Below are 12,413 nucleotides of genomic sequence, written 5' to 3'. Positions count from 1 at the left end.
CCCCATTCTTAACAAGGTCTCTCTAGCCAAGCCTTCCAACTTAGTGGCCAAAAAGCTCAAGGTAGTCCATTTTAGGTATATCTGCGGTAATGGTCTGCTTCTAGATTTTGCTAGATAATAAACCCAAAAGTGACTTTGAAGGAGTATTTGCTCCCAGGCTTCCCAGACTCTCTAGTCTGTGGGGAGAAGCCATTTCTAGACCAGGTAAAAGCAAGGCAGGGTCCAGGGATTTAGCTGGTCTCCTCACTCCACTGCAATCAAATTCCAGAAAGAAAACAGAACATGATTAGGATTTCACTCAAGAATGTGTCTTTATTGAAGAATTTGTAAGAAAAAAGGATGGACCCTCTGTAAAAAGAGGAGATGTTGCCTCCAAACAGCAGGGAGGAATGAGACCTGGGTGGCTTCCCAGAAGTCAGTGTTTCCAGCATGGCTCCCCTTTCCTGGCAAGCAATAGAGTGTGTCACACCATGACTAGTAATTCCTGTCCATCCCTATCAGCCTCTCCTCCCCCGTCCCACAACCCTGGATTCCCTACAGCCATTTACCAATGGCTTTCTGAAGGCCCAGGAATAGATGTGGGGTAGGCTTGCCTCTTTAATGGGATCAAACGGGTTTTGCTTTGGAAAATTCAAACAGGAATGTAAAACAGTTGAGCTCTTTCTAGTCCAACCAGAGATGACTGCATCCAACCCCTCTGAAGGGAGAGGGAGCAAAGAGTTTCCCTCCTGAATGTACACACTTGTGGGGTAAATGGACTAGATTGCAGTCTGCTCTTTATTAGCATGGAGAATGGAAACAGAAAAATATGTAACAACCATGTTAAAAGAGTCACTGAGTTCTAGAGGGCAGAGGGAGCTGAGGCTTCTGATTCCAACAAGTGCTCCTTCCTGCTAGCTACCCTGAAGTCCTGGGGATGGTCACTCCTCTCCAGCTGGGAGATTGTCCTCAATCCGCCTGATGAACCTCATCCGGATTTCTGTCACACCGTCTCCTTTCAGGGTGTCCTGGACAAACTTGGCCTCCACAGCCATCTGGACCTGGGGGACAGTGGGAAAATGAAGGGGCGGGTGCCTAGTTGCAGCCTCTGGGGAACCACAGGGGACAGGCTGTAGCTGACTCATCCATGGCAGTCCCAACAAGGGGGCTAGTTTCTCGCAAGGATAGGATTGCCAGTTCGTGTCCCTGTAGAAAGCAGTGGCCCCGATCTGTAAGGCTGACTTAACAAAGAGCACCCACAAATGAGACCTTTACCCAAATAAGCCAATCTGGGAATTTCCTGGGCTTTGGGGGCTGACAGCACTACTATCAGCAAGAATCATCACCATGTAGAAACATCCACCTTGGATCCTATGCTCAGCAGCGTCACATCTCAGGTAGCAAAGTGCTGAGGGGAGCCAAAGGCCTTTCTTTTCTCTCCTTCTCTCATTCCTTCAAACCTTTATCAAGCCCCTACTACATTTCAGGTGTCCCAGGAGGTAAAGAGCCGCACTCACCATTTCCAAGGCTCCCCGTAACACCCCACACAAGAGATTGGAATAAATAAGGGATGAGTGGTTATCGGGAAGTTCCACAAAGTCCACCAAGGGATTATTTTCCAAAATGAGGGAGAATTCGTCACCAGCTGGGCTCCAATTGGTGATGCTTGGAGTGATGCCCAAGTACATCTTGAACGCCACCTGTCAGGAACACATGACAGCACTATGTGGAAGAGGAGTAGGGACCGCACACCAGGGAAGGTGATGGGACTGGCAAAGGAGAACTAAATGGCTTGGGAACAAAACTGTGGCCTTTGCAAAACACTGGAGCTTTAGGCATTCAGGGCAAAAAAGACAAAGCATCTGTGCACAATTCCACACTCCGCTCCTTCAAGGCGTCATACAATTAGGCAACTTGCTGCCCACCTACACTTCTTCTGACGGGGTGGCTTCTCGGAACCAGCACATGAGAGGCACGGTCCACTTCCTTGTCCTCTGTGCTACCTGAATCCTTCTTGAAAGCAAGTATGAGTCACTGTGGCAGAATTACTCTGAAGACATCCTTCCCTCTATCCACCCTCCTGATTCCAAACCCTCACACTGTCTCTTCACTATCAGCTCTCTGTAGGATTGGGGCCGGCATGCTCTACAACAGAAAGAACCAACCTTTAGGCAACGGACGCCACAAAGCTAAAGGCGTTTTATCACTTATTATTAATTCTACCATACATAATGTTAATATTATCAATAGTGACCATTTCCTATAAGCACACTAAGTTAAGTGTATTCGTTTTAATTGAATGCTCATGTTCATTATTTCCTTTACTTCTTACAATCACTCTGTGAGGCAGCTCTTATTTTCCTTTTTTAAAGATGAGGTAAGTGATAATTAAAAGGTTAAAAGCAACTTACCCTTAACTGGTAAGTACTGGAGCCAGAATTTGAAGCCAGGTTTGTCTGAATCCAAAGTCTGTATTCTTAACCCCCAGGCTGCTCTGCTACATCTTCATAGTCAAGGAGACCTGGCTTTGACTTCAGTGGGGCTTTCATCCACACAGATGATCCCAACCACTCTTCCCTTTTCATAATCTGTGCTATTCCCAAACCACCAGGAAGACTCCTTTGACCAGACAGCTGCCTAACTAGTATTTTGGAATACTAAGGGCCTCTCTAAGGGAGATGGAGAGTGTGGTAAGCAGTGCCTCCCAATGACATCCCTCAGCACAACAAGGTGGCCCAGGATAATGACCTTGGCGATGACGTCTGCAGTTTCCCGAAAGTCGTGGCACCTTCCAACATTTGACCGTGCCAAGAAATCTTCTATCAGTCGGACTCCAATGTTATAGCCCCTGGGAAGAAAATAAGAGAACAGACTGTATTATGGAGTGTGAATGTCTTACGTCTGAACATAAGGCTGCTGGTGGTAAAGGGAAAATAGGGGACAATTCCAAAACATCTCAATACATGAGCTCAGTGGAAACTGTATCCAAAATATTGGTTACAAAAGAGAATCCTGTTCTGGGCTCTAAAGGACCATGCGGATTGTGCACTAGGGAGCCCCATTCTTGTCCCTCCCGCAGAGCAGCTCACTCACATTTTATCCAGCTGTTTATTCACATCTTCATCATTTTCATAGTCCTTGCATAGCTGGGTGACCAGGGCCCCATAGGTAAGGGTGAAAAGTTCAGAGCTCTAAAAGACATTCAAAAGACAGTAAGAACCAAGATGCACAAAAAACAAAGTTTAGTGAGTCTAGATCAGCCTCAATGCAGCTGTCAGGATTCAAAGGAAGGTCATCTGTGTATGGTGAGAAAGAACATCCTCCTCTATGGAGTGCCAACGAGTGTGGCTCCCCAGGGTCAAGGTGGCAGGGCTTCAGCCAGACCTACTACAGAACACGTTGTAGAAGGCACTTCATGCATAGAGGAGTCACTCTTCCAACATATCAAGGTGGGTTTCTGCTAACCCAGGACCCCACCACAACCGCCAAGCTAAGCTTGGGTCACCAGAATCTGGGGTGGGAGCAGCAGTCATCCACTAGATACCATGAAAGACAGACCTGAAACAGACAGTTACAGATTAGCTTCTGTATGTTAGCAGGTGTGACCAATGGCTTCTCTACACCTAAGAATATCTGGGGTGTCCTGGCCTCAACTCACTCCCAGCGCCCCACCCAGGAGCAGCAAGGACCCAGGGGCCTTGTCTGTGGGGAGGAAAGGAAGTCCTAGACAAAGTCCGCTGCTCTGATAATCCCCCTCCTAAGTCACCAAAATGAGGAAAAATAATGTTCCTCTTGACACAGAGCGAAAATGTTTCCAGGAATGGGGTCACTCTGAAAGGAGTCCAATCTTTTGTGTACCTGGAACACAGCCCTGATCTGGACTGGTTTCTACTACAACCACAGTTAAAATCACAGAATCCCTGTCTCAGATAAAGACTCCTGTCACCTACCTACCAAGAAACAGAGATGTGGAAGGGAAAGGATGACAAATGCCATGACTACAGAATGAAAGCAGGAGGTCAGGAGCTAAACACAGTGAAGAACATGCTAACAGCACATCTGGGGCAATGGATCCACACAGAAGGCAGGCTGAAAGATCAAGTCAGCCACCCAACCGCTCCCTTCTGAGTGGAAGCTCGTCAGACTTGGGGCAGAGCACCTTTCTGTCCTCAAGTCTTCTGGGGAAGAAAGTCCAAGTAATGTTAAGGCCCAGGCTCTCAGGACCTCAGTGCTCCTCACCTCGTCCCCCTGGCCTGGTGCTGAGGTCACTGCAAGAATGATAATGTGAGCCTTCTGCTCACATACTGCCTTCTACTTTTCATAGTCTCATTTTCCACCCCACCATAATTCTGTAAGGCAGAAAGGGCAGGGATTAATCTCATTTCAGAGATGAGGAAAACTGAGACTCAGAATGATTAAGTAATCTGCCCAAAGACAAACAGCTAATTATTGACAAAAGTAATTTTGGGAGACAAAAAACAAGAGTTTCTAAGCCAATATTCACTCTACCCACTGTTCCCCATAAGTTCAATATTAATAGCCCCCCTAAAAAATAACAAAAAACTTACCTGCACTAGAGAGTCAGAGAATCAGTTTCAGAACCAGGAGGCTTTTTGAACTAAACTAAAACAGTCAGATCAGGGTGTCTCCCAGAGACCATTTACCAAATATGGCAATTAAGGGGAAGCTATTAAGGAGGCCAATGATTTTTTAGTAAAGTTACGGGTTTGGCACTAGAATGGCTTGGACATGAATGGATGGAGACAATCCAGCAGTTACCAGTCTATCGAGTTGGCACCACTGCATTAAATCAGGAGAGCTTTCCTTCCATTATTAATGAGCCTTTGGATAGAGACTCCAATGGCCTCAGCCCACCATAATGCCAAGTAACATGCATATCACAATGTTATCAAGCACCTTATACACGCAGCAGCCCCCAATTTACCAATAAAAAAAATCAAGGTTCTAAACAGATCTGTCCATGGTCACAGAATCAATATGCCTGGGATTTGGGAATGAGATTCCTGACCCAGGTTCTCCACACTCTCTCTTAATTTGCAATTCTGTCTCCATCTCTGATTATGAACCAAGCCCACTTGAACAGTGTGCAATGTAAATACATCACTTAAAGGTCTTCATACTTTAAAAATAGGAGTGGAGCTGTGGCACAGAAAATAGTCATCCATTCAATGTCTACTATGTACCAGAGATTATCTAATAGGAGGGTGATACATAATAAATTGAATAAAATATATGGTTTGCCAGATGATGATAAGAGCTATGGACAAAAAGCCAGCAAAGGATACACACACGCAGAGAGGGAGAGAGGGAGAGGGAGACAGAGAGAGAGAGACAGAGAGAGAGAGAAAAGGGGAGGGAGAGAGAAAGAGGTGTCAATTTTAAATAGGATAGTCAGAGAAGGCCTAGTAAGGTGATATTTGTGCAAAGACCTGAAGGAAGTAAGGCTATGCCATGAAGAAACCTGGGTGAAAAGATTGTAGGAAGCAAGTGCAAAGACACTGACATGGGAGTATGTCTGCCATGTTTGAGAAACAGCTAAGAGACCAATGTGATTTGACAGGAATGAATAAAAGAGAAAACAGAAGAGGAAGACAGGTTACTGCTGACCTGGGTTTTCAGTCCTTGTGACCCTTACGACAAAAGGTTTCATGGGACCTTAAAGGTCAGCTAATTCAATTGATCCAACTTCTTCATTGAACATAATAACCACATTCTCCTTCCCAACAAAAACATGAATCTCTTCTGCAACATTTTTAAGTGCTTTAATTATGTTTAGTAACAAGGGCCATTTACATTTATAAAATCTTCAGAATGCCTTTCATTAATCCTAATAACAACCAGGAGTTTAGCAAACATCATCCATCCCCATTTTATAGGTGACAGGTTAAGTAACTGAGATTCAGTCTTCTTAATAGTTGAGCACTGTCCTGTAAAAAGTTATGTGATCGAAGCCATCACTTAGTATTTTGGAACATCAGTTTTTTTCACATCTGTGCAACGGTGACAATACTATCTGCCCTTGAGGGCTACAATGAGATATATATATAGGGCGCCTGCTGCATAGTACCTACACAAGAAGTACAGTACCTACAAAAGAAGTAGATGCTGTTATTTTTTATTCTTTTTTTTTTTAACGTTTATTTATTTTTGAGACAGAGAGAGGACAGAGTATGAACGGGGGAGGGTCAGAGAGAGGGAGACACAGAATCGGAAGCAGGCTCCAGGCTCTGAGCTGTCAGCACAGAGCCCGATGCGGGGCTCGAACTCACGGACCGCGAGATCATGACCTGAGCCGAAGTCGGCCGCTTAACTGACTGAGCCACCCAGGCGCCCCTGTTATTTTTTATTCTTAAACTAGTTCTCTGTAGTGTGCTATCAGAGAGTATCCTGAATTGGTTTAAGGAGGGAGATTTTTGAATCAATATAAAGAACTTTGTAATAACTAATAAGGCAAATAGAAAGAATAATGGGTTTATGGGGCACCTGGGTGGCTCAGTCAGTTAAACCTCTGACTCTTGGTTTTGGCTCAGGTCATGATCTCGTGGTTGGTAAGTTCGAGCCCTGCATCGAGCTCTGTGCTGACAGTGCGGAGCCTGCTTGGGATTCTCTCTCTCCCCTTCTCTCTCTGCCCCTTTCCTGCTCATGCTCTCCCTCCCTCTGTCTCTCTCTCTCTCAAGATAAATAAACTTTAAAAAATTAAAAAGAAAGAAAGAAAGAAAGAAAGAAAGAAAGAAAGAAAGAAAGAATGAATGAATACTGGGTTTGTAGTCAGAAGACCTGATTCTGAGTCTGGACTGCCACTTACTAGCTGTGGGATTTTAGGTAAGTCACTTTACTTTGCTAAATCTCAATCCCCTCACACAAACACGGGCAACAGTAAAATCTGTCATGCTGGAGGATCTAATGAGATAACGGACTTTAAATGCTTTGCAGACCAAGAAACCACAGAATAGCCAATACGATCTCCAAGTACTATAGGTACAACCTGAGCAGAGCAAGTAAAGCCAAGCCCTACTTCAGGTGAGCTACTGTACTTGATGGTTTTCAAAGCCTTTTCAGTTAGTGCCCCGGACAAACAAATCTTCCTAGGGGGGCCGATCTTTGGAGCTAATGTTCCAAGAGTCACATTTACTATTTTTATCAACACAAATAATTCAGTGTGACTGCCCCAAGCAGCTGGGACTGAAGGTCAGTAACAGGAGGGAGTTGATCCCTCTCTCTTACCCTCCGGCCTCCTGTATGGAGATTCTGAGTGCTGCCACTGAAGTAGTAACCCACCTGAGCACTGGACAATACAGCCACTGGGGTTGGGTTACTAGTAACATAACACAAAATAAAGTTGGGTTTGACTGTCCATGGAATTCAAGAACCAAACACTGTACAGACACATAAAGGCTAATATCTGTACAAACAAGGATGCTTGCTAGTTGACATTTACCGAGTGCCAACTGTGTTGAGGGGACTGTCACACTGTTAGCTTTTCATGCATGATGTCAATGAACTCTCAGAACAACCCCATGACAGATACTATTACTACCCTTTCGAATCTATTTTTTAAAGATGGTGAAACTGATGCTTACAACAATGAAGGTCACACAGCAAGTAAGCAGTTAGGCCAGGACAGTACTACACCCCTGTGTTATATACTTTTCTGCCTCTCTCATAGCATGTGCTTCTCAAGGTCAGGGACTAGGACTGCATCTCTGCACTTCTCCCAACACCTAGCACAGAGCCACCCATATAGTTAGGGCTCAGGAAAAGTTTGCCAGATACATGGGCTGTTTCTGCTCGCACAGACTAAAAGCAGAGGTCTAGTTCTTTGGGTATATTAATCATTTAAGTCTTGGAGGGTTTAAGTGGGAACACAGTAATTAGCAGAAGGTTGGGCCAACTGGGAAGAGGGCTGCTAGAGGGAGAGACCCCCCCCAGGAGGAGAGGAGCATACCAAAACCAGGTGGCCAGCAAGAGGATCATGTGACAGGCCCTTAAGTAGGCAGCAGCAGGAAATGAATGAGAGGGTGCCCCAAACCTTCATGTCATTCATTCACTAAATATTGATTCCCTAGAGCCAAGCATCATCCCAGATGCTGGGAACAGAGCAATGGACAAAACAAATCCTTGCTCTGGTGGTTACATTTTCATGGGGAAGACTGAAAAGAAACAAGTATATAATTTATAACGGAATAGCGCCATGAAGAAAAACAGAGTAGAGTAAGAGGACAGAAAACTAGTCAGGTAGTCAGGAAAGGTCTCTTCAGAGGAGGTGACATTTGAGTAACTGCGAATGAAGTAGGGAGTAGCTACATGAGGGTTAGGGTTACTCACTGGGGGAAGGAAGTTCTAAGCAGAGACACTAGCAGTTGCAAAAGCCTTGAGGCAGGAGTGTGCTGCTCCCCTCCCTAATTCTCCCCTCACCAAAGCAGAATGAACACGGAGGGGGTTGCTGCTGGTGTTAAGGGTGGAACCTGGAGGTTCCTGTTTAAAATGGTATTAAAAGGGCACCTGGGTGGTTCGGTCGGCATGGAGCCTGCTTCAGAATTTCTGTCTCCCTCTCTCTCAATATTTAAATATAAACAAATAAATAAAATGGTATTAAATATTTCAATAGGGATTTCAGGTTTAAAAAAAGTACAAAACAAAACTAAGATATGAAAACTAAGCATCTCCTCATATCTTAGGAAAAGAGGAAACAAACATTTACCATGTCCCATACATTGTACACTGTTATCTCACTTAATCTTAAGTAGGCATCATTGTCCCCAATTTATAAATAAGGAAATTGAGGATCAAACAAGACTTGAAAATTCCAACAATGTCCACAAGTGTCCATGTACATGTCTGTCAATTTAACATTTCTGGGGAGGGGCACCTGGGTGGCTCAGTTGGTTAAGTGTCTGACTCTTGGTTTCAGCTCAGGTCATGATCTCATGGTTTGTGAGTTCGAGCCCCGTGTAGAGCTCTGCGCCATTAGAGATTCTCTCTCCCTCTCTCTCTGCCCCTACCCTGCCCATACTCTCTCGCTCAAAATAAATAAATAAACTTAAAAAAAAAAATCTCGGGAGGAGATCCATTGGTATCAGCAGCTTCTCAAAAGGGGTCTGAAAAAAAAAAAGTCAGGTACTACTTTGGAGTGTTAGGGCCTCCTGTGGCCCATTTTTGGTGGCTGTTCCTAGTGTAAGATGCCAAGGTATAAGGGATGTTTAATCACCCCGCTAGAGCTGAGTGTCAACAAAGGGCCCCTGATTGAGTTTCCAAATCGGGAAAGAAAGATAGCATGGGCAATTCTGGAGGAGGGAAGAATATGGCAAAGAAGAACACCTGGCAAGAGGTCCCCTTAATTTGGAGGAAAGCGTCATCTACCTTACTTTCCAGGTCAGGCTGCCACTTGCAACCAAACTTTACCAGACTACATGGTGTCCCACTATTCCCAGGGCAAGAAAGGAGTCCCCCCGCCCCCCGCCCCTCACCAGAGAGGTACCACTTACTGCCACCCTGCCTACTCCTCCAAATAAAAGTTCCTTTCTGGCAGGATCAGTATCGGAGCATCTCTTACCATCCCCAGAACACAGTGTGAGAGACAGTAGGGCCCAGTAGTCTGAAACTTGGAAGTTCTACAGAGACATGAGTTCAAATCCTAACTCTTCCTAGATGTAAATTTGGGGAAGTTATGTAACCTCTCGGAGCCGTAAAACTGCGGTAACATTATCTACCTGAGAGAGTTACTTAGCGAATTAAATGACACCGTGTACGTAAAGTGCCTGGCTCCGTGCCTAACACACAGTAAGAGAGCAATAGTGGTAGTTACTATTACCGTCGTCGCTGTTGGTCTAGCACACGGCGGCTCTCAGGCGTCGGGGGAGGGATCTCTGAGCTACTCCAGCGGCCCTGCAACCTGCTTCAGGCCCGGGACGTCCCCGGCGTGATTCTCCCCTCCAGGCCCACAGGCAGCCCCCTCCTCCTTCCTTCCTGCGAAAGCACTTTGCGCTCATAGGAGGCCCTTTTCCAATTGCGCCCCGCGCCGGGCCCCTTCCCCAGAACGCCTCCATTCCGCCCCGCTCGCCGAGGTCACGCGCTCCGAGTTACCATTTTCTTGCTCTCGGTGCCACGGTTCGCCTGCCTAGACATGGTGCCGGCCGCCGGACCCCGCCTCGCCACAGACCTGCTCGGCGACCCCTCTGGACACCGCTCCACCCAGCCGCGGCCCCTCAGCCTTCGGGACTGACCGGCACCAACTCACCGCGCCTGCGCGGCCTGCCGCGGGGCACCACGGGACTCGTGGTCCGGCGGATGAGGATAATTCCCGCCCGGTAAACGTCAGACTACAACACCCAACCGCTCCGTTGGCAGCCCCGCTGGACTACAAGTCCCAGAGTGCTTCGCGCGGCTGACTCTCTTAGAGCCTGGCTCCCCGAGGGCTACATTATAGCCGCTGGGTGGCGTCCGGAGCTTGCGGGAATCTTGTGTAGTCCACACACTTCCCTTCCGCCCACCCCCTCACCCTCACAGATGCTCCGCAAATTCCTCTCTTGTTGGGTTGGTCTTGGAAAGTCCCCCTTTCGAACTAGCTTCTTCCGCTCTTGCTGCAATTCAGAGCCAGAAGCTCCCAGGATGTCCCAGAAAACTAGCTACGGCTCATACACAAATCTGGCTTCTTACTGCAAAAATATTTAATGAGAACCTATGTGCCAAGCATTTCACTAGTGGTTTTTTTCAAACTGTCATTTGTTCCCAAACTCCAAAAGCAGCCAGTACCTGCATCCTACCACTGTGGCCTCATGATGGAATATCCAGTCTGTTTGCTAAAATTCAGGTCACTTTGTCTCCCTCCCCTTCCCCAAGAACTACACTGCCTGGTCCCTGGAAAAGAAAGATCGCCAGCGTTGGTAGCAGCCAGTCCCGGATTTTAATCTCAGCTTTGCCATTTTAGGCAAGTTGCTGGATCTCTTTCAGTTGTTGTGAAGATTGGTGAGACACAAGTGCGGAGCACTTGGTCACAAAATAAATGTGCATTCCCTTTCTTCCAGACACTCTCTAAAAACAGCCAACAGGTCCCAGAAACACCAGGGGAATGTGCTGGCCACACCCTCACCATCACCAAGGGAAGTCCTACAGTCCCTGACCATAGCTCTTCGGTTTCAGCTCCAGCCATCCCCTCTGGCCGGTCAGTTGTAAGCAGGTTGGCCTGGGAGTCCCTGAGCACCCTCTCCTCACTTAAGCCTGGTAGCCTGACTCTGTAAGCAGCTGCATTCTAGCCCCTAGCCTTCACCATGACAACCAGTCCGCCCAGACGTGAGCCAGCCCGGCTGGGGAAGACTGGGGAGGCCCAGGCTGCTCCGGCTAAAGGCCAGTTCCCAAGATTCTCCCAGTCTCTCCCTCAGGGTGCAGGACCAATCGTTATTATACCCTTCTCCCTGTGACAAAGACATTCTGGGGCCTCCCTAGAGGCAGTGACCTTTGACTCTCCCTCCTGTGTCAGTGCCTTGGCTGAGAGTTCTGGGAAGGAACTGGAGGGCTGGGCTGTGGCAGGGGAGGAGGCAGGGGGTCAGCTAGCCCCCAGCGGCCAGCGCAGCCAGGGAAGAACCTCCTGCATTCCCAGGAGAGAGGACAGCTGAGGTGAAAGCTGCAGTTGGCTGGTCTGTCTGTCGGTCTGGGCTCCTCCCTGCCGGCTGCCCTTGGCTGCCCACAGAAACCTGAGTCACAGTCACGGCCAGCCGCCCGACCCCACCCAGACTGCTGTCAGGCAGGGTGGTTCTGGAGAAGCTGAAGGCGGAGCCTTTCCCTGCCCATCTTATGACCTCTGAGATTCTTCTTCTGCCTGTGACTGCTCCTTTTGGTGTCTTTTTCTCTGGGACTCCTCCTTCCAGTGCCACAAGTCCTGAATTAAGGATGGGGGAGGGGTCCATTTTAAGCTGATTTATAGGGTCTCCTCCCTCACTCAGATGTGAACCTAAACCTCCTTAGACAGCTGCTCCAAGGGCTCTCGGTACAGCTCCCATCATTCCCAAATCCCAATCCTTCTCAACCACTGCTCAGGGCCAGACATCTCAGAACACTAGGCACCTACTCCTCACCCTTGTCTCCTTCTCCCTAGAAAAGAATGTAGCAGGGACAGCTTCCCATTCCTAGCAGGGGCTCTAGGCAAAGACCCTTCCCAGGAATCCCAAACAGTGAGCCTGTTCGGTCCTGTATCTGAGTTCCTCCCCCTCCAGTCAGTCCCTGTCCCTTCCTGTCTCCAAGCTGGTGGGAGGGAGGCCTTATTGCCGCTGGTGTCACCACTGCCCTTGAGGACATTCCCCACCCTCAGCCTCGAGGAGTGGGCCTGGAGGGCTCCCCAGGAGAGTGGTATGGGTCTCTAACCCATTCACCATGCTGTGCCTTGAGGTGGGGTGGGAGTGAGAGTCTGGTGTCTGTTC

The 12,413-nt window shown here is 47.7% G+C and overlaps 1 protein-coding gene across 2 annotated transcripts; it reads right to left on the bottom strand.

Moving 5' to 3' along the window:
• Positions 1–286: 286 nt before the first annotated feature.
• Positions 287–10,255, bottom strand: TRAPPC3 (trafficking protein particle complex subunit 3). 2 transcript variants are annotated; one of them, XM_049617523.1, is made up of 5 exons: positions 10,084–10,255; positions 3,073–3,170; positions 2,728–2,827; positions 1,497–1,679; positions 287–1,040 (listed from the first exon to the last, which is right to left on the bottom strand). In XM_049617523.1, the coding sequence occupies exons 1-5, from the start codon at positions 10,123–10,125 to the stop codon at positions 921–923; spliced, it is 543 nt and encodes a 180-aa protein (XP_049473480.1). In that variant the 5' UTR covers positions 10,126–10,255; the 3' UTR covers positions 287–920. The 2 variants fall into 2 exon arrangements, with proteins under 2 accessions (XP_049473480.1, XP_049473481.1); XM_049617524.1 differs by lacking the exon at positions 10,084–10,255 and adding an exon at positions 9,812–9,940.
• Between the last annotated feature and the right edge of the window lie 2,158 nt (positions 10,256–12,413).

Source organism: Panthera uncia, assembly GCF_023721935.1.
Source record: "Panthera uncia isolate 11264 chromosome C1 unlocalized genomic scaffold, Puncia_PCG_1.0 HiC_scaffold_4, whole genome shotgun sequence".
NCBI classification, from domain to species: domain Eukaryota; kingdom Metazoa; phylum Chordata; class Mammalia; order Carnivora; family Felidae; genus Panthera; species Panthera uncia.
The sequence above is the reverse complement of the archived record's forward strand: the minus strand, read 5'-3'. Positions and strand labels throughout refer to the sequence as shown.

Coding starts and splice junctions, on each gene's coding strand:
- TRAPPC3 (XM_049617523.1), bottom strand. CDS start 10,125: ATGTCTAGGCAGGCGAACCGTGGCACCGAGAGCAAGAAAATG. Junction 3,171..10,083: donor GCACCGAGAGCAAGAAAATG/GTAACTCGGAGC, acceptor AATGTCTTTTAG/AGCTCTGAACTTTTCACCCT. Junction 2,828..3,072: donor AATAAACAGCTGGATAAAAT/GTGAGTGAGCTG, acceptor TTTTCTTCCCAG/GGGCTATAACATTGGAGTCC.